At 39.9% G+C, this 22,985-nt stretch overlaps 1 protein-coding gene across 2 annotated transcripts in view; it reads left to right on the forward strand.

Annotated features, from left to right (window-relative positions):
• The first annotated feature begins 1,735 nt into the window (after positions 1–1,735).
• usp25 (ubiquitin specific peptidase 25) overlaps positions 1,736–22,985 on the forward strand; it is a 42,620-nt gene continuing 21,370 nt past the window's right edge. For both annotated transcript variants that reach the window (XM_071898323.2, XM_078286496.1), the window contains exons 1-5: positions 1,736–1,920; positions 19,936–20,013; positions 20,859–21,003; positions 21,798–21,921; positions 22,147–22,309. In XM_071898323.2, the coding sequence (XP_071754424.1) occupies positions 1,879–1,920; positions 19,936–20,013; positions 20,859–21,003; positions 21,798–21,921; positions 22,147–22,309 (552 nt within the window). In that variant the 5' untranslated portion in view covers positions 1,736–1,878. The remainder of the gene's footprint in view (positions 1,921–19,935; positions 20,014–20,858; positions 21,004–21,797; positions 21,922–22,146; positions 22,310–22,985) is intronic.

Raw genomic sequence — 22,985 nt, forward strand, 5'->3', positions numbered from 1 at the left:
CAGCCTCTTCTGGCCTCTACTCTGCATTTTACATTGTGTGACACCAGGTCGGGCTTTATAATTAAACCACGGTATCACAGTTAACTTGACAATTATATATCGATGTTTAACAATGATACACATTGCACCTTCAAATCTTCAGCAATCTGGGGTGTTTCCACATAAAATACAATTCTTCCTGTTTTTAACCTCATTGTGTGTCTCTTTTTTTTTAATATCATAGACCTCCTGTGAGACTGTGAAGCAAACCTGTAGACTTATTCCCACTGAACCCTTCATATCCTAGGCTATTTGGATTTGGATAATGAGGATTCAGGAGAAACCCATCCAAGTTATCGCTGTCATTTTGGAGTCTGTACACTTTCCTTCTTCATCGTCACTGTTGAGGCTTGTTCACTGGCACTGAAATGGCCTCAGTATCAATTGACAGTGATTGACACTTAAGGAAACAAATTAGCAGATAAGAAATGTCCTTTATATTAAAAAAAGGCTTGTATGAGAGCAATGAATTACCCAAACTAACCCGAATATAAAATGAGGCAGGAGGCAGGAAACTGGATGGAGATATGTGAGGACTAGTACTTAGTTTTTGTTTTGTTTTTTCAAAGGAGAAAATGTAGTTTGCAGTTAACTCCCAATCACTGGGTGTGGCCTATCTCATAATAACTGAGTGGTTGAAATCACTATGGATTTGGTATATACAGTATGTCCAATATTTATAATGTAACATATTAAAGTTAATCTAACAGTCTAACACCTAAACAGTCTCATATGTGCTTAATGAATCTCTGTCTATGGCTTTATTTATCAGTCACACTGAAGGAATACCTTGGCATTTATATTTTTACTTTTTTCATATTGTGTGGGACATGTTTCTCTTGCAGATACTCTAAAAGAGCTTATTGTCATTCTGCATTGAAACCATTGGGTGAGCAGCCACAAGCTACCTCCTTCATTTGGAGACAGAAGTACCCTTTGCTTTCAATGCAAAATGCTACATTTTTAAGGAGCCATTGCAGAAATCCTTTGCCTCAACTGTGTCAAGTTCCCGGGAAGGTAAAATAACAATAACGTTCAAAACATCAAGGTTTCCCTTTAAGATTTGTTGCATAAGAATAAACAATACACACAAAATGTATACCAAGTAGCTATATAGCCCTAACCCTATATATATAGTGTTATGTAACATAATTACTAGAAGACCTTAAGGAAAGATAAATATTTATCAATTTCACATCCTTCTTATTGGAAGAATGTAAGATAGCGTTCATATATTGTTCAATATCCTTGTTGTGAATAGGTTTTTTTTTAACCTGTAAACTTACATTTATGAAGATGAAATTTAGCAAAAAAGATAAAATGAATTGAATATATTTGATTCTCCTTGCTTCTATTACACTCAAAGAAACCAAAAACAACATTTATCTGTGAGAGGACAAAATAATTGCAGATATGGTGAATTATTAGTCTACAAACAAATGAGCTATTCCAAAATAATTGGACAGTACAGTTTACATTATATGTCTTTCTTTAGCTTTTAGTAGTAGTCGACAGTATAATATTTATTAATGATTTTAAAGTATTAAGATCTCATTATCTCCATGGGTAATTTGAAAATGACGTCATTCTCACGATTTTGATCCGTGACGTAAATGCAGTTCAGCCAGACTTGAGTAATCGATCCCAGATCCCAGGCAGGGAGCAGCAATGTTTTCATGCCTGACGACCTGCGCTAGTTACTCTGCTATGGCGCCCGTTATGTCGCTTGTTAAGGAGGGGACATCTTAGCATCGTGTTTTAATTCGCTTTGGTGACAATTAAACTGCGCGTTTTGCTTCTCCTGGTTTCAATTTAACTTCATTTCACTCTGAACCGGCCATGACCGTGGAGCAGAATGTCCTCCAGCAGCATTCTCAGAAGGTAAGCTTAGAGAAGCTAACTTGGAGGCTTGCTAACTTTAGCCTAATTGGCTAGCTAAATAGTTTTCGGACTCAAACTACTTGCAGTCAAAGTCGGCTAGCCAGCTACCTAGCTAGTTAGGTTTACATTGCAGAGTTGTTTCATAAAAGTAACAGGCTAGTTGAAGGCACTATTTGCAAATCACAAATAAGTTAATTCAGGCCTAACTTAACGTGAAGCGTTATCTAATGTTTTGCTAGCTGCTATCTAGCGTTTGCTAACTTGAGTACGTAAGTTAAACCTTGGCGTTAGTTTTGGCAGTTTTGTAACGTTAGCAAGTTATGATGCGCATGTTAAAGACGAGCTGAGGCTTCGCTTGCTAACGTTAGCTACCTTAGCTAACTGTGTCGTCAATTGAAATAAACAAGGCCGAGTGACAGTGACAGATTCGTATTTGTTATCATCAACCACATAATATTGAGTTAGTCAATCTGGTTACTTTCACAGGACGCTATGTTAAAGACGTTGCATGATCTATGTTCCCATTTACGTTAAGGAAGTTAATGTTTCGTGTAAAGGCGTAGCACTTGGTGGTTTCTGTTTGCAAATGTTTCTTAGGTTACTCATAACATATCTGATATCTTTGTTTACAAGTCATGGCCAGCGGTGACGTTGGAGAGACACATAGTCGAGCTCTTAGCTGTTGCCTGGTGGGACTGAGCTGCTAGCTAGCATGCCAAGTGTGTGATAGTTACGTTAACATCTGCAAGGCAATGCATGTTATTTTGAAAGATTGCCAATAATTAGAAGAACTTGGACCAAAGGCAGATCACCGGGTACAGTTGACCGTACTGACATTTTAGCAAAGTGCATTTATGGTTTGATTCCGTTGCTAACTAGTCGTGAAATTTATCCATTGACCATCATGGCCAACAGAGCATAGCTTACCGTGGTTGGTTATGTAACGACTTGACTGATGTTGTTAAATCTGGGTCCAACCTTAACATTTTCATTTGCAGACATTTCTGCAGGTCCCAATGAAAAATATATATTTATGTTACAAATGAATTATATATTCACTATCATGCTTTTACTGCCCTGCGCAGATTCCAGTACCTCTATTTTGTGGCATAGGCCTACTGTAGAAAGCAAAGTCTGATATACAGGCCTAAAAATTGGCCACTACAGTGAATTGATTATTTTCTGGGCTGATGTTCAGAAGGCAGGAATGTGGGCCAAAATAACTAATTTGAGTCCAGGCTTAAATGATGACCCAAACCAAAAAAGCAGCAGTGTTACACAAACCTGATTATGCAGTATGTCCTGTGATTGGTTTGAATGAAGGCATGATTGCCACATGAATGTCGAAACAGACTAAAATAGTAGAATACAAATCATACATAATTATAGCCCGCTATTAGTGACCCACTTCAAAGGACTCAAACTGTGTTGTTTGTGGCAGAGCAACTGATGCAACTTCATCAGTGATATTTTAGTGAATTATCAGACAGGCATCTTCAGCGGTCCAGCCATATTGAGCATATTGAGCATATTGGAAGAACTGCGATGGCACAGTCTCTTTCAACTTCAGATTACTTCATTTTAGGCTGTATCTGGTAATAAGTGCTGATTTAATCAGGAATGTTTGAGTTCAGGACATTGTCTCTATGGCTCATTTAATATTAACAGGAGTTCTCATTTCATCAAACTTTTAGTGAAGGAGGAGGAGAGGCATGGAGAGTCGTGACTGTTATAAACAAAATGAGAAGAGTCCAGTGCTTATTTCAGTATTGTACCTTGTTGCCAGAGAACAGTGATGTCTTATTTTGAACACAAAGGATCTTAAAATGTGTCCTTCAATTTTATTTCTTATTGGCATATAATAATGTTTTAGGCAATTGAGAGCAAAAGGATCACATCGTAGAGCCCAGCCAAGGGTTAGTTTTAACTTGGTATGGAGCTGCCTTTATTGTTTAACCTTGTAAGAATCAGAAACTGATTCAAGCTTGTGTTTTTGAGATTTACTACAAATTAAGAGCAAAATAGGGTTGCAGCAAGATCATTATTATTATTATTATTATTATTATTAATATTGCACCCTTATTGTTATTATTAGTATTATCCTCATCATCAGCTTTTGTAGTAGTAGTAGTTGTTGTAGTGGTAGTATAGGCTAAATGTAATAATAATTGTAGTGGTAAAAGTAAACAAATCTCTAAAAATCGGTGGCTTCAACAGATGAGGGTTTTTGACGGGACAGTTCTCATTAAGTAGGAAGCCATTTGCTGTATCATGATCTATTTAATTTCAAACTCTTTATGTATGTTTACACACATGTTTATGCATGTTATAACTGTCTCACCTAATTTATGTAATAATAAAAAAAATCCACATCTTATCTAAGGCAGGCAGTGAATGGGTGATGGGTTAGTCTGATTTATTTGTAAAACCTGGGCTGTAGACTCATCCATTTCTGTCTCATTCCTACATCACTGCAATGTAAAGTCAGCTGAATTGATTACTTTAGGCCTAAAAAAATGTTTATTCTTAGAATAGTCGGCACAACAGCCCACAAAAGCAGTTCAGGTCTCAGTGGTTTTGACAGTGTGGCTCACCTGAGGAAGAAGTTTGTAAACCACTGCCTAAGTGTCTTGTCGATGTGTTTCAGTAACAAGCATTACAAGGCTTGTTACTAAGTTTTGCTCCGTCATTGTAGCGCTCCTTGAGAACTGGGTGTGGTGCAGGTAGGCATGTTGTGACCTGTAGATCATGGTGAGGTCATGTCGAAGATCAACTAAGCCAGCCTCTGTTATTTATTTTGTATGCAACTCCACCATACACACATAAAACAAGGCTGCGAGAGCCTGATAGTGCTGGAGCAGTGTAGTCCACTGAGAACGCTCATGCCTGTAACATGCTGTAAAGCCACAAAGTTGGCTCCCGCTGCCAGGCAGAGAATTCTGTTCATTTAAAACCCAGTGGTGTCATTCACAAGCTGCCTCTTAAGGACAGACGACCAGTGTGACAAACAGGCGCGCCAGACATGTCACATGAAGATGAGAAGTGTGTGTGCGTGTGTGTGTGTGTGTGTGTGTGTGTGCTTGTAGATGACTTGGCCCAAATCTGTCACAGGTGTGACTTCCCTCACACTACACTGACCCTTCTGTCTTCCACGCTGACCAACCTGCATCCATTAGTCTCTGACAGTAACCAAAACACATTGGCCATCTTCATGTTTACTTGTCTACCCAGTGGCTGAAACACGGCTGAATGAAAAGCCTGTATAAGCACATGAACTACACTGAATTTTGAATGGTTTGTTCATGGAGCTCTTAAGGATAGTGAGGAAATGCCATAAAGCATCCCAACTCCAGACTGGAACCACAGGCAGCCATCTTAACTATACAGTCCTTAACCTGCTATAATTGGAGCCTGTGGGAAAAGTAGCCTGTCTAGTGCTTGTAACTCGTTTTCATGTTGTGTGTGTGTGTGTGTGTGTGTGTGTAAACATCTCTGGTGTCTATAATGCCTTGAAGTATATTTTAATATGATGTATTAGATTGGGTTAATGCAACAAATGTTATATTTTCTAGGTGGCCCCTAGTTATGAATATTTGTGGAAGAGGAGTTTTATTAGCTAAAGTTAAATGTTTGCCATTGGGTGTATTATGTGTAATTTAGGCACTGCATTTAGAGTGTTCAGAAACTTTCTCTCCTAGTTTTAGTTTAGACACTGTATTGCCTGGGAAACATTACTGATTGTCAGAGTCCCACTGCAGCATTTCTCCCTCAATACAGTGACAAGTCAGTTAAATCAGGATAGCTGTCCTCTGTGGGAATCTTCAAGGCTGGGAGGGAGCAGTGTTGTGTTGATGCTCAGCAGCCTAGTGCTTTGACCTAGCTAGCTGCATGAGCACTGAGCTCATCGTACTGAGCTGTGTATCCTTGCCTAGTAAACTGTGAGCAGGGCCAGAGACAAGATGGGTTTGGTGCATTATTTATATGCTTTTACTCTAACAGGGGGTGTGAACTCTGTTTTCACTCTCTAATGCCTCTGTGAAAAGAGCTGCCCCCTGGGGTGAAAAAGCACGGTTACTTTTTAAGCTTATAGAAAATTGTGTAGCTACTACACAGTAAATTTTGCAGTGTTAAAGTAACACTTAAAGCAGACCTGCAAACTCATAAGAGGTGAAAAAGGTGACATGTTTGTAAACCAAACCCCTGTAGTGGGGTCTGGGGGCATTCTCCCCCAGAAGAAATTTTTTGTGATTTTAACATGTAAACAAAGCATTCTGGTGCACTCTGAGAAGAAAATAAAGGGAAAAGACAACATTTATCTTTATTTTATTGAAACTCCGTCAGTGATGTGATCCGTCATACGAAATATGACATATACGTTCGATTTAGTTGCTATATAGGCCATATCAGCATGACGTCACAACAACAAAGAACTTACTTCCAGGTGGAGTCGGTGGTGCTGCATTGGCGCTGCAGTATTTTTTGTCATATTTAACCAAAGTAAGACCCCTTTTTAAGCTCTTGTGATTAGAAATACACAGACATTATGTAGTTCTGGCTGTCCACCGAAAACGAGACGTTCCTGATGTCGTTGCTGTTGATATTTGTTAGTGTATAACCTAACATAACTTAAATATATAGCCTATTTAAGCATGTGTCCACAAACTACTGTATTTTACCAAAATGTTTAGAAATGCTTAAAAGTTCTGTTCTGGCCACTGTCTTATACAAATGAATCATAACTTTCTGTTTTTATTTTATATTATGTTATATAGCCAAACAGTGACAGCTAGTGACACAAAGTAGGCTGTTAGTGTGATTCAGCGAGCAGAAGTTCAAATTCAAGTGCTGATCTAACAAAGCAACCTCAAACCAGTCATTCTTTAGTGTTTTGCTTTATAGTAGAAACTGTGGACTGTTCGTTATTTACTTTCAGACTCGATTGTAAAGCATCTTGACTGTAAAGCAGGGTATGACAGCAAAGCCAGATCACAAACCACTGCGTGTGATGTGCTACTTGTGCTGTGCTAGAACCTCGGTCCATTAAAAACCATGTGGATAAAACATTTGTGGCACTTTGACAATATGTTTTACTCGTGTAACAGAAAATGGCTCAAGGATTTCAGAAAGCTTATCATGTTGGCAAAATTTCGGTCAGGAAACCTTACCTACATGAAGTGAAAGATTTTACCCGAACGGTTTTTAATGGAACGCCTTGGGACTGGCAGTGCAGTGCCAGTCACAACGGAGCTACTGCTGTGCTAGACCCAAACAAGACCAGCAAAACCGAGAGACTGTATTACTGTCACTCTAGCAAGCTTGCATGTTATGCTACCCAAAGATGCTCTATAACAACAACTTTCTGAACCCTCTCTGGTCTCACTCCAGTCTATGGGAAATTGTGCTAGCCACTTGCTGGCAGACCTCGTACCTCAGAATTCAAAACAGCGAATTTCGACTAGTGCGACTAGTTTGCAGGTATGTTAAAGAGTTAAATTTAACACTATTCCCGAGTGTATTTGGTCCCATTCGGAATTGGTGTTAAATTGACTCTTGCCCTAGTGTTAAAATTTTAGAGTTAAATTAACTCTAAATAGAGTAAAAAATTAACACTCACTTACACTGTATCGTGTTATTTTAACTTAACACTACAGGTTAAATAACTCTGGAGAGTGTAAATATTATTCTCAGTAGTGTTGATAATTTACTCTTCTGTGATAACAAATCAACTCTGAGTTAAATTCCAATGCTCATTAACACTGCATTGAGTTATTAAAAGTTAACACTGGAGGGTCAAATAACTCTGACAAGTGTTGATGTTACACACTACTGTGGTGATAATTTACTCTCTTGCTGTGAAAAACCAGCTCTGATAGAGTAAAATTCTAACACCCATTAACACTGCTCAGTGTCTCTGAAACTTGACACTATTTGTGAAAATAAATCTCAGTGGTGTTAATTTTACACTTAATTTACTCTTTTGTAGTGTCAAATTACATCTAAACAAATTTGTTTTCAATATTGCTTTTTCAAATATACCATTAAGTGAGTAAAAATCACAAGTTACCACAAAATAATGCATTTAACAACTTTATTTTCAGCTCCCAACTATGTCAGGCCAAAATATCAAAACATCTCATGGAGAATACAAAACCACTTAAAACATTGACCTTAGGTCTGCATAAAATGGCAATATGGAACAACATACAAGGAGGAATCTGTCGTTCCATACTTCATTTGAACATCAAATGGTTTGAAGTAACACAGCTCATTTATGTGCAACACCTTTAGAACTAGGGCTGCACGATATATCGTTTCAGCATCATCGCGATGTGCGCATGCGCAATAGTCACATCGCAGGACGTGCGATGTCAAGTAAGGCAAATTAACTCAAACATGTCATGCTACAACTTTTTTGCTGCTTGATACAAAAGGAAAACTCACACGGTTCTCATTTTACATTATCTACAAGAGAAGTTTGTCTGATATAACATAATTTACTCCGATTTAAGGGTTTGTTGTAAGAGTATCGTATGTTACCTTTCCAGCTTTTGCGGCTCCGAACCGTAGTTGGGAAGCCTCTGCTGTTGTGCTAGCCTATTTTAGCTTAGCCTGGCTCGTAGCTGGTAACAAGCTTTTTACTAAGAGTCCGGACCAACTCTGCAGTGGAGAACTGGCACTTTATTTCGGTACAGCAGCGAACATAATGCACGGCCTCTCGGTGACGTTCTAAGCTCTTTTCCCGCTAACTATGATAACTTTACTCACTTAGCATCCTGCAACTCACTCTGGCTGCGGCTAAAAACACACTCACTTCCTACTACGTCACCCGCGCAGGTTACCCACAAGGCCACCTTCTTAAAGGGGCAAGGCTTGATAGAGCTATTCAAGTCATTTGGTGAAAATTCCTGTATTTTTTCATATCACAATATATATCGCAGAAGAAAAAAATTGCAATGGCAGTTTTTTCCCATATCGTGCAGCCCTATTTAGAACCCTGTCTGGATGCAGCCTGACCTTAAAGGCATGGTAATGTTGATCAAAACACATAGAGCAATACACTGTCATCTTTCACAGCAATAGTCTTGATCTTACAAAACACAGGCATCTCAAATGCTACCTCAGTACAGATAATGAAGTCACGGCGGTACTCTGTACCATGATGTTTTGTCCACTTGGCAGAAAACACACTGGTTGACTACAGCTCCAAATTTGGAAGCAATCTCTGGACCGTCTTTGAACTCACTAAGTGTCACCATCTTTCCTGGACCTAAAGTTAATCTTTCCTTGCTGAAGGACTCCCGATACATTGCCATACAACTTTGGTGCTTTTTGGCTAATGTCTTTGTAATGTTTTTAAAGCTTTTTAATTGTTTCTTAAAGAAATTATGTTTGGCTTCATAATGCATGCACCACATGTGCAGAATTGGGCCGATGTTCTTTATATTACGAGGGTAATGTATCATGAAGTGATGCTTTGGTAAGAGACTGATTGCAGGAAATAACTGCTTGAAGAGCCGATGATGATCAATGATTAAATGTTTGAGGTAAATGGTCATGCCTTCTGACAGGACTGGTGAAAATACAATGTTAACAATCTGTAGAAGCAAAAGTAGAAGATGCCAGTACTTATCATCTGTCTGTATTAAATCACCAAATAGCAAAGGCATATTGCGCAATAAGCACCAAGACTGTATGACCCCATCCATCAAACAACTTTACTCTTGGCGGACAGTTTTGCTGCTGATTGTAACCATAGTCAAAAGCATGTATTCTACCAGCCAGTTGTTCAGCATTTATGAAGTTGTCCTTAATGTAGTGCAGAACAAGTTTCACCTCAAACTGAGCAGCCCCTTCTAAAATATCATGCATTATATCTACAGAAAAATTGTTGGCTGTGTTGAAATACTGAAGTGACTTCAACAGACAAATGCGTTTCACACCATATATATGAGGTAGCGTAGGATCTGTTTGTATAGTTTGACAGTGCTGTGCGTGCATCTCGATAGTTCTTCGTACAACTTCCGGATCATCTTCACAGAACACAGTTTGAAAACAATTTTTCTTAAGGAGACAGAAACGAACAGTAATATCGAGCCCCAAATGACTCCACAAAGCCAAACAGACTATGCAATCCAAGATTATCCCCAGTGACCTGAACTATGGTACCATGAATCATGTGTTTAAACATGGGAATTTGAAGTCCCTCTGTCTCGAGTACTTTCAGATCATTAACAAGTGGCTCAAGTATCGAATTAAAACCATAACGCTTGATGTCCTGTGCATGGAAAAGAGCACACAAATGAATATTAATCAAAGAGGAATTAAAGATTGGGGGAAAATTCCCTAATGTAAAATATATAGCACCTAATTTATGTACACCCTTTTTAGAGCCCAAGGGATTTACAGTTTCAAAGTCGTCATAAAACAGTTGAATCTGCAAGGCATCTTTTTCTATAGAAAATAGGGGACTTTCTTTAAAATAGGTGGCATCTCTCAAGTAGGGCTGCAGCTATCGATTATTTTAGTAATCGAGTATTCTACCGATTATTCCATCGATTAATCGAGTAATCGGATAAGAAATACTTTTGCTTTATTAAAGAGCAATAGTAAATATACAAAAGAGAAAAGCTGTCCGCACGAAGCTGTCCATACGACACTGTGATTTACTGAAAACGAGGTGAAATAATTATTATTATTGATATTTATTACTAGGCCTAAATATCATACAAGTTCATAAGACTGGCTAATGTACATTTATTTACTATGTTGAAGGGTTGCCCTACACCTGCTGACCCTACTCACTGCAATCAAACTAAACTGAATATACCTGCTGTATTGGACTGGTGCATTTTAGGCTCCAATTGCTACTTACACCACCTGATATTTTGCTTTCTTGGGTATTTTATGCATCACTGTGAGCGGAGTAGGTGTGTGTGTGTGTGTGTGTGTGTGTGTGTGTGTATGTGTGTGTGACTATCATAATAATAACATGAATGAAGCTCAGGCTTTCACAAATTGACTGCAGCATTTTATTTTCTGTGGTTATTTTCTTGAGCAAAACTTAGCTAACTTAGGGACATCATAACTAGCCACCATATTGATTTACGTTCTTAACTAGCCATTACATATAGCCATAATTAACGTGCATTCTTTACTAGCCTTCATCTCATCCCGTTTTAATATTAAGTGCTGACGCCGCCCACCCGGGCCAGTTTCGGGGTACGCCGGTAGCAATTACAAGTGGACCCTATCCTACAGTCCCTGCTCTCAGCGGAGGGAGGAGCTACGCTGTGTGGGAAGCGCTGTGACCGTCAGACCCCTCTGGATTAGACAAGCAAGTAGAGAAAACCGGCATCAGCCGAACCAATTTATTGCCAAATACTTTGGGATTCAACACATTAACATTGCTTCCCATGGTCAGAAAAAGTCGGCAGATTTGTCACTAGTCGCTTTTGAGAAATAAAGTCGCCAGGGGGGTCTGAAAAGTCGCTAAGTCTAGCGACAAAGTCGCCAAGTTGGCAACACTGGATCCGAAACTTTGGACACTTTCTGTCGTTTTCTCTGGCCTGTCTCTTCTCTTCGCCCCTCGCTATTTTCTCTTTCTCCAGCGTGTTGTGCAACAGTAATAATCATCCGTGCGAAACACTGAGTGTGTATATAGTTATATGGATTAAACGAAGCTTCGATGCAAAGAATTTGCATCGATGATTTTTAGTAATCGAGTTACTCGAAGAATCGTTTCAGCCCTACTCTCAAGTCTGCATACACACCTTCCTTGGGCATGTGCCTGGGCTTGAACATGTCTGCAAGTTCTGGGTTTTGAAAAATTGTCTTCAGTGTTTCCAAAATGGGAACATATGCAAACTTATCAGTTACAATTACCTGGTCATATGTCCCAGTAGTTTTGTTTCTTCTGCTGTCAAATCTTGTGCCAAGCACCTTTTCAACGGGTTCAACATTTCCCCATTTCTCTATGAAGTGTTTGTTTCATTTAGCTTCTGAATTTAAGGGTGTGAATGGGTTTTCCAACTTTTGGAAGGATTGTTCTATTTTGTTGTTTTTTTCTGTGTCCTGTGGAGATAAGCACTGTAAAGCTGCATCTTTAGCCTGACTATGAATCTCAAAAAACACTTCTTCCATGGATGAGACATAACTATTTACATTAGACTGACTTAATCCAGCTGCCTTGAGTTGTGCGACAGCAGTGGCACACATATCTAGAGTGCTCCTATTGGACTTTCTCAACAGTTCAGATGTTGTGGCTGTCTCATCTACATTAGCTGTCACCGCCTCTCCTGCACTGCTTAAATTAACATCAGTGTCAACCTGTTGGTCAATATACTCAGTGTGTTTGGTGTTTAAATGTTTCCTAAAACCAGAAAAAGTACCAAACACACGGCCACATCCAGTCTGAACACATTTAAGGCGAAGATCTTTTCCAGGCAAGTAACCGTGAACTACTCGTAAATGCCTAACAAGCATATTTGAACTAGTTAACTCAGCCTGACAAACAAAACACTTCATGATGGAGGAGAAACTTCAAGCACTAATGAAGCAACCTCGTCCTAACTTCAGCAACACGAGGACTCTCCTTGACTTTGCCAACATCAATGTTGTACACAGTGGTCTGGATTAACGTGTACATGTTGTGGAGCATGGTGTTGTATGATGTGCCAAACACAAAATGTGCCTTAAACAGTTCATCCAAAGCACCAAGAGAAGAGGTTGACCTGCAAGGTATGGCATTCTTGTCAAGAATGATGAAGAACTGGTGGATTGCATTCTTCCTAACTCCAACAGCCAGGAGATAGGGTTGAGTGCTGGTAGTGATGGCATCGAGATGCTCTTGGATGCTTGTTCCAGTCTGAGAAGACAAACACACATGGAGAGACGATTAGAATTACATGGTTGTAATATTATAAAAATTCTTATCATAAATTAGGAAAAAATACAAACCTTCTTGAAGACCACAAGATGCTTCTCTGCTTGGGACGCCGACACCTTTCCTGGTCTCTTCCGACCCTGAGCAGAGGGTGGAATCAGGTGTAACAGCAGTAAAACCGATGAAAGGTCACTGTCCCAACCTGTAACAAAACAAGTTTGATGTTAACACACTTGAATTATGTGGACCATCAACAAAATTCAGTGCATCTGCAATGTCAGCAGCATTTTTACAAAATACAGAAAAGATAGCAGTTCTATATCGTCACAAGAAGCTCTCCCACTCCAAAAATCCTTACGGCTGAGCCAGACTCTTCAGTGCTTTTGAGGTTTTGTTCAATATACAGTACCAGTCAAAAGTTTGGATGCACTTTCTCATCCCACTACTATAATTGGAGAGCGGTTTGTGTGTGTGTCCCACCATGGAGGAGAGGAGAGGAGGAGACAAGGACAGGAGAGGAGAGGAGACAAGGAGAGGAGAGAGGAGAGGAGACAAGGAAAGGAAAGGAGAGGGGAAAGGAGACAAGGAGAGGAGGAGGTTATAAATTCTAGTTCAAGTGAATGGGAAGGTATGTCCAAACTTTTGACTGGTACTATATACAAAATGTCCTCTTACATTATTCACAGATACATTATTTTTATATCTCAATCCAGCTTTAAGTATTATGTTGATATGTAAATGTTTATACATGATACATGATGTCGATATATTACAAGTCTATGAGTGCAATACAACAAGAACAGTATGCTTACAAGCAGCTTACCAAAGTCAACATCCACTTCAGTGCCATCCTCAGGATGATCAGCTGCCAGCAGGGGTTCTTCAAGCTCACTGATGGATGGAAGCTTTCTGCATTGTTGGATGATCTTTTTCTTGAATGTGGTCGGCCACCTCTCCAGAAGCTTGCCTGATACACCCTCTCCAAACATCAGACCAAAATCCTGTTCAACCTGGGGTGGGGGGTGTTGGGTGATAATTTCAGGATTTCACAGCCAACCAAAGTTAATAGGTGCTAGTTGTTTGAGTATCACTACAATACCCATCTACTGTCTAAAAAAACTATTCAATTGTCATAACACTGTCAAAATAATGACAGATAATTACCAAGCCTTTGACGTCTTTGAAACGTGGAAAGTCAGACAATATGTTGCTTGACTGCTGGGGGTCATGGACCATGTTGCGGCGATAGACAAATGCCAGCTTCATCTTCTTCTTGACTGTGTCCTCATCAGCTGAATGTTTCATCAGTGAGATCGCTTCCTTGCACTCATCTTCGCTCGGGGCAGTCTCTGGAACAAATTGGGACTCTCGTCTGACTGTTGGTCCTCCAGACATTTCTTCACCAGATGGTCCTTCGGCTGATGCTACACAATATGGGAAAATACCTTATTATCAATACTGATGACAACCATGTACACTCCTGGGCAAAAAAAATTAGGCAAAATTAAGGGTGCTCCGATCAGCATTTTTGGGGCCGATCGCTGGAAGCAGTATCGGCCGATACCGATCACGGGGTCTATTTGAAGCCTTCTATTCATCGTGTAGCATTATTTATTTCTTTATTTAACTATTCTTAACAACATTGTACATTAAGTATTAAAATTTAGAGATGAGAAAGTATCATGAATTGACAACTGTTTATTGGCAGGCAACATGTGCAACATATTCCACTCTCTCTCTTAGAGACACAACTTAAACCATAGCAGCCTACGCTTGGTTATTGGGAGCAGCTTAGATCTTAACAAATATATCTTACCTGTGGAATAAAATAAATAACATTTTATAAAATAAAAATTAGAATAAAAGCTAAATGTGCACAACACACCAAGTTAGAACAATAAATTATATATAGGCCTACTGAGGCAACAAAAATCAATTCCAATAGACAGAACAAAACACAGGGCCTTTATCAATTTACTCCAACTTTCGAGACTATAAAAACTGCAACATAACAAAATATTTTTCAATATTAATCTGGATTGAGGGAGCAAACATTCAGAGTTAAAAAGTAAATATTAACGTTTTCAGTCCACTCAGTGGATACTGACTAGCACCTACAGTAGCCTATATACAGCTAATCTGCTAGTCTCGGAAACCCAGCTGTATTCCCAATAACGTTAATAACCCTTAGTTCTTCTTTTTGGGAATTCAGCCGGTCGTCTTCTTGGCATCGAAAAAAAAATATCCCTCACGCCTGCGTGTGCAGTGGGAGGCGAACAGACGGGTCCAGCAAGAGAGAGAGAGTGAGCGAGACAGAGCGAGAGAGAGAGAGAGAGAGAGTGAGCTAGAGAGAGCGCGACACAGAGAGAGAGAGAGAGAGAGCGTGAGAGAAAGAGAGAGAGAGCGAGAGACAGATAGCACAAAGAGACTACTTCTGTTTGGATCTCTTCCCAACTCGTCTCTCCCTAACATTTTTGCAAATTTATTGTCTTTTTCAGACACCTGGTAGAACTGCCAGACCGGTGAAGCCATTTTAGCGGCGCGTAGAGAAATTGTCTCGCGTGTTTTGCGTCATCTGATCGGCGCTTCTGATCGGCCTTTATAGAGACCACCGATCAAACTATTTAGAACGAATATCGGCCGATAACAATTGGTGGCCAATCGATCGGAGCACCCTTAGCCAAAATCTTTTCAGAAAAAAAACATCCCAGAAGATATTTTTGGAAAATTTTGTACATCCAGACGTGTTAGTTTGAATTTTATATCAAACATTGTAATCATTATCATTATTTTTACCTTTGTGTACAAGAACACTATATAAGTGAATTTCCCTGTTTCCAGCTTTCTCCCAAACAATTCTTTGCAACAAAAGTTAACGAGCAAATGGTGGCGCAGAAGGTCTCAGGAGTGTATTTGTATAATTCTTGCTAATTTCCTGACCAATGATTTGTTATTAAGACCATTAAAAGCTTAATGTTTTGTCATTTTGGGCTTGGCCCATTTTTTGGCCGGGGGGTGTACATTTCAAAACACTTTCAGTAACTTGGATTTGACCTAACTTTTAAGAAAAATGATTTTGTTTATTATTGGCTGGAGAAACATTATGTGCAACAAAGGCAATAACTGATCTTGTGACTGTTTTGTTCCATACATTTTTCTGGTATTATTACAGTGTTACCCCCAAATGATGATCATCTGTCTTTAGCAGTGCATCTCTGAATAGTTTTAATCCTCCAGGCCAAGTACCCAGTGCCACTCTCGCCATCATAATAATGCTCCTTGGACGGTGAAAGGATAACAAAAACAGACACTTCATTAATAACATTTAAAAGTGAAAAACAACATGCTCTGGTAGGATTCAAAATGTTTCAATATAGCATTTAACATTACCACAACCATTACTGTGTGCAACTCACATAGCCATTCTTAGAGTATGGGTCATTGAGGTAGGGGAATAAGGTCACAGTTCCTCTGGCATGCATTTCTTTCACCTGTCTGGGTGGTGATGTACTGCAAGATTGAAGAAGAAAGGATTTCTCAGTCATATTCCCTGGATTTAACTTAGATTTCAAATTAATCTGAAAACTAGATTGAGAACACAAGGGCTAACTAAAAACAATTAGCACATGAAATCATTACAAATCACGTTTCTGTACCTGGGTCCACTACCAGCAATGTAAGAGGCAAACTGGCTCCTATCTAGACTCAAAACACACGTTAAGTTAATTAAAAAGATTATTTTAATTAGCACTGGTGAGCCACTTAGCATGGTGTCTCCTAATCATCACTGAACACCCGGGAGGTTGTCAGACATCAGAAACTGAATGGAGTTTGTCAATAACAACACCTGTAGTAACGTTAACGTTACTTTATCTTAACGTTACTGAGACAACACCGTCAAGTTACATTTACTGCCAAACACACATTAGAAAGGGCTACACGACCCGGACGTCAATCTTCCCCGTCTATTTCTCCATTGTGCTGGTCTGGTTTTCATCCTAGTGCTGCCTTGGCCGCAAAGTAATTTTAATGGACTGTAACATCATTGTGTGCAGCTGCGAAAGTAATTTAACAGCAAAGCTACTTTGAAAACCCCTCATTTAGTTTAATCAACTAGCCAAAAATAAAGCGATTACGCAGTAATTCATACGAAACTAATTTGTTAACGCTACGTTAGCGTTACATCTTCTAGTTAGTGTTAATCCTTGTAGGATTGCCCGCGCACGCAAAAGTTAGCCACGGATAACTAGTCAAGGTAACATTAGCTAGTTTAGCCAACTCCCCACACATGCAGTCTTTGCTATTTTACTGGAATCTATGGACGTTACAAATAATACAACACAATCACCCCTCCACATTGTATTAACAACGTTAACGTTACCTCTTGCTGACATTGTCTATTTTGACGTTAGCTAGTTAGCGTTAATTAGCTTAATGCTGCTTGCACATTTAAGCTAGCCATCAACTCAGTCACGTTAGCCCTTTGGATTTCGGTATTTTAAGATACAAAACCAGCTGGAGTGTATGGTGAACAACAATATAAAGTTATTCTAAAATGCTGCTTCTGTTGAAATGCCAAATAATTGGTTTAATAGTTGATTAGGAGAAACATACCGCAGTCTTTCGACGTGGAGAAAATGGCGCCTTGACAATTCTGGTCGGTTTGAAACGAGAAGGAGGTGGGCGGGGCTTTCCAGAGTACTTCTTACACCACGTGTTTTAACTACGAAAATTTTCACCAACACTGGGGGGCATCTTACTCAAGCTGTTGTTGTAATAACTCTGAAAGAGTCCATGTACTTTGACACTGCATATTTTACACTGGGGGATTTACTGTGTAGGCATGTAAGGATGTGGGCAGGATTGAAGAAAATAATCTGTCTCTCTGCTCAGCTGCAGAACAGCACCCCTGGGGCTGGTAGAGGTTCAGTGTCTTGCTCAAGGACACTTCAGCAGGGAGGATGGCTTGAACCCAGGACTGTCCAGTTCACCATCCTGCTGCCCTGAAAACCTCCTCTGACCCAAACAGGAGCTTGAACCCTGGACTTTCAGATTAAAAATCTAATGCTTTAATGACTGAACTATCTGGGCTCAGTTGGAATTACATGTCCTTCCACCACCACCAACTCTTACTTTATTATAATTATGACGATCGCGATGATGATAAATATTCTTAGTAGTTGCTTTTTTTTAATTAATTGTTGCCCTATAGGCCTAGGTCACTTTAGCAGCGGGGTCCTTCCAAGCTAGCATTCTCAAAGAATTATAGGAAAGTTATCCAGGTTTGTTGGTTTCCCCAGGGCCTGGCTATTGAATCAATCCTAGTAATCCATGTTTTCCACACTGCAGCACTATGCAGAATCTTTCGCACTGCCAAAGTCCCATTGGGTGACATTGAGGAGATTTATGGGACTGCATTTGTATCTCAAAGGAACTAATCAACAATCTGCTAATATTAATGGACCAACCTAACAACTTTTGGGGTGCAAGACCAAAATGACCATGTACAACTTAAACTTAACATGTCACCAACAATTCTGCAGATACTTTGGTTCGCGGGTGCACCACAAGAGACCAACACAAAATCCTTCTGAGGCGATTAACACTAAATTCACTTGTTATTCAGCTTGTTATGCCACTTGTCTAGTGCACTAGCAAACATCAGTGGTTTCTTGTGGGAAGCAGTCAAATTAGAGCTGGAAGGTATATGTTTGCCGTTTGTTTGGACCACTGTTTTTTGATCAAAACAGTTTCTACATGTTATTTTGAATGCTTGGCATCGTAACTGATGTGCACCAGCTGCGACATCTCACTTTCCCCCTCTCCCAGCCAGCTGGCATTTCAATGGTTGAATAAAGAGTGTATTTTACGAATTACCATGCTGTTATTTTGCAATTTTGACAGCAAATTATGTGACGGACGACTACAGATACATGTTGTAGTTGTTGTGCTGAAACAGCTTGAGGTCGGAGGTGATGAAAGGAAATAATTTTTACATCAGTGCATTTTTACATTTTGCAGATATGATCTTAGTTTTACCTGCTTCTGTTCAGGATGCCTTTGAATTAGCACACTTTCCTAGTCCTATCTGTTGCCCGCTGCACTTGTGAAAGCCTTGGTCTCTTGTTACTTTTAAAAGATGCCTGCCTTGGGCGCTGACAGTAAGTGCACTCCCCCATTATTTAGAGTGCATTCATTCAAGGCGGGCATTGCAGGTTAAGTGTGTGGTAAGGCCATGCACCCCAGCTGGGTTTGACATATAACAGTAGGTCAGACACTGGTGCACTCATTAGCTAAAGACGCTGGCCTCCAGGATTGACATCTTTCTTTCTTCTCTCCTGGCTCATTTGTTACAGCAAAGCCTAGCTTTTCCAAACTGATGAGAATGTTTGAATGCTTTGAAATGTGCGAGGGTTAATTACTTCAAACCAGGAGGCCAAAATCGGTAGCTGGTCGTCTCAGAACAATGATTCTGTTTGAATAGGCCACTGTTTCTCAACAAGTGTGCTTTTTAATTAGCTCAGGTGTGCCTTGACAACATTTATGTTTTTTTGTTTTTTTTCCAAATGGAAAAAAAATGGAAGGAGAAAATGAAAACACATTACCCTGAACTCATTAACATCTATGAAATCTGCTTATGACAATACTCCCTGTCCCCATTCAAAATTAATGCAATTATGTTTCTTGTCCTGCAGCGTATTTTGTATTTTGCTAGCTCCTTTTGTAGACTTGCTGTTATGTCTCTACACAATTTATAATTAGATTTTTGTGTGTTATATAGTGGCAGCACATTAAAACAATTGAGACCCTTTGGCCTAGCAATAAAGTAGTCTCACAATGTTTTGCTGTAAATATCAAATGTAGCTTTTGTTCTTTTACAACCCATTGTATCCCATACATAAGACTTATTTGAATTGTCCCAACACAATATCATACAACCACAAACAGACTTTCTATTTTTATTTTAGATTTGGTTGAAATGGTGGCAGTTTTTTCAGTCATGGCCTTACAGTTGTCCATGTTTGACTTGTTTATTGACTTTTTTTTTGGTCTGAGACCCTGTTTATTCACCTGTCTTCTCTGCCTCTATGCTCCCCTCTGACCTTTCCTGTGTCCCACCTCTCCTCCAATAGCACCAGCAGACTCTATTAAACCAGTTGAGGGAGGTCACAGGCACCACAGACGTCCAGCTGCTCCAGCAGGCGCTGCAGGTACAGTACTGACATGGCACACATGCATCACAAACACTACTATCAGGGCTGACACACACGTATACAGCCTTTCCCTGTTTGTCTCTTTGTCCGTCTTAGACATACATTCAGACACTGTCTTATGCAAACTCAGTTTCTCTCTTTTTAAAAGCTGTCTTCACTTATTATCACACACATACAGACACACACAGAGAGAGCAGCTCCCTCAAAAGCACCATCAAACATTCCCTGTGTTCGAGGTGCATGTAAATTCTCAATTTTTGCTACATTTATCTTGGTCTTTAGAGGATACTAATTATCATATATACACATATTTACACAATTGTCCTAATTTGAATTTGTGTCACTGACAGTTTGCAGAGTTACTGTGCAGGTCTGGAAAAACTGGAAAATCAATTTGATAATTTCCAGGTCTTTCCAATTCCCAAAAGTATGGGAAAAGTTTTATTTCTGATATGAACATGACCACACATTTTTGACATGCAGCTTGGGACACACTGCCATTACACTCAAGCTGAAGAATAATCTTTAGCTTGAGTAGAGAGATAGCGTAATTTAATTTAGTAGTAGTATTCCACAGCCACTATCAGCTTACATCACACTGAACATCAACCAAAATCTTTAAATCCAGTTCAGAAAAAAAAAATTAAAAAAATGCAACAATATGTAGGATCCTTGTTCAAGTTGAGTTTTGATGCAAATTCATTTCATATGTTCTTATCCAATCAGCACTGAACCACCCATAAGCACTGTGCAGAAACACTAGCCGAGACATAAATTATGAATCATTGTGACAATTCAGAAGTGCTTCCCCACAGTCTTACCTGTCCCCTCTGCTGCCGCAGGTGAGCAATGGAGACCTGGCGGAGGCTGTGGCGTTCCTGACGGAGAAGAATGCCAAGGTGCCTCAGCAAGATGAGGCCACCTACTACCAGACCTCCCAGGTGGCCAACGACAGATACATCAGCGTGGGCAGCCAGGCAGACACTAGTGAGTAGCATACTTAGACATCGCTGCTGGCTTCGCTCCTAGCTGTCAATCAGCTGTGTGCCGATTGCCACTGATTTGATGGGTAGAGGAGAGAAGTGTGTTCGTCTTACTGTTTTCCTTCAAATGTACCTACTTTAATTATTTAATTTATTTAATATTATTATTATATTTTAATATGAATTCAATTTAGTTTTAATGCTGCCTTCTATACATGCCTGCCAGCTTTGTCTGCATCCTCCCCAAAGACAGAGTAGACAAGAGACCTCCTCTTTGGTCCAGGCACTTGAATTTTCCTGACTCTCCATGTTTGTTCTTGCCCAGATATGTTGCTGTTTGTTTATGTTGCTTCCCGCTCAAGTCGCAGCATATCAGGTCAAACGTTGCGCAGGGGAAAAAAACACTTGGAATCTGATCACAGCGGTCCAACTGAGTCACATGCCCACAAATACGATTTGAATTGCATTTGTTGACCACAATGGAAATAAGCCTTAGGGCTTTATTGTATCATCCTTGACCTTTTCTGTTTGTAATGCATTGGCCTGTCATGATATGCCTGCTTTTATATGGAATTGTTGAATAAACTCAATCAATTCAAACCACACACATATGAAACCTGATTTGAAAAGATCAGATTCCATGTCGTTTTTTACTATTCACACATGAGAAAAAAAATATCCAACTTGCCAAAAAATCAGATTTGAGCTGCCTGGCTGAACATAGCCTTAGTCTGCATGTGAACATAGCCAGTGAGTCACACATGAACAGAGTGAACTGTTGTGTGTGTGTTGCTGCAGACGTGATTGACCTGACTGGGGATGACAAGGATGACCTGCAGAGGGCCATCGCCCTCAGCCTGGAGGAGTCCAACCGGGCTTTCAGGGAGACGGGCATCACCGATGAGGAGCAGGCCATCAGCAGGTGGGCTCATCATTATTACTCACCTGTTACAAATACACCAGGAAATTCTGAATGCAACTTATGTCCAAAAAAAGAAAAAAACCTGTTGATACCAATCCTTGGTTTAAATGTCAACTTCAGTCTTGGAGTAAAAAACCTAAGGGAGGCATTGGAGTATAACTTGGTGGAAGGGATGTTCTTTGCTTTATTTGGATGTGTTTGTGATGTGCCTCCCTCCCTATGTAGAGTTCTGGAGGCCAGCATAGCAGAGAACAAGGCAAGTCTGAAGCGCACCCACACAGAAGTATGGAGTGATTCGCCCAACCCCCATGACAGGAAGAGGATGGACAACTGCCCTGTGGGGCTGAAGAATGTCGGCAATACCTGCTGGTTCAGTGCGGTCATTCAGGTGCGCACACACACACACACACACACACACACACACTACAAGACCAAGTGAAAGTGATCATATGAAATTTAAAATGGAGCCTTTTAAAAACAATCTTTACTATTGAGCCTTTTTTCTGAATGTTAACCTCTCTACTCCTCTCTAATTGTGCTCTAAAAATCCCTTCTGTTTGTTTCTGTTTTATTTCTTCTCCTAGCACTTTGCACTTACATAATCTTTGTGTGGTCACAGGAATATTGCAAGGGCACAGACTTTTACATTCCTTATTTCATTTCTTTTTGGTTGCTTGTAATTTTGGTGATCCCGTAATTGAAGCTTATTCTATTGCAGTCATCTTAAGTCGCTATGGATAAGGGCATCATCTAAATGCTGGTATGCAGAAACATTTTTCCCCCGCCGTCACAAACACCATTAGTTTCTTGTATCCTCGCAGAGCCAGTGGTAGAATGTGAACTGAGCTGAAATATGCCAGATGAACACTGGATACACCGTCACATGCTGCCTGGCTCCTGTGTGTAATGTAACCCCCACCCTTTAAAAGATGGCACAGTCCGAACTTGACCCCACTGCTACACTTACTGAAAACAGGTGACAAAAAAGGAGTAAACAACTTTCTCTTTTCGTTACTGGATTTCCAAATCTTAAGAGCCTCTCTATTTTTTTGTTCGCTTTCACA

This window comes from Centroberyx gerrardi, chromosome 11 (genome assembly GCF_048128805.1).
Source record: "Centroberyx gerrardi isolate f3 chromosome 11, fCenGer3.hap1.cur.20231027, whole genome shotgun sequence".
Lineage (NCBI taxonomy): Eukaryota > Metazoa > Chordata > Actinopteri > Beryciformes > Berycidae > Centroberyx > Centroberyx gerrardi.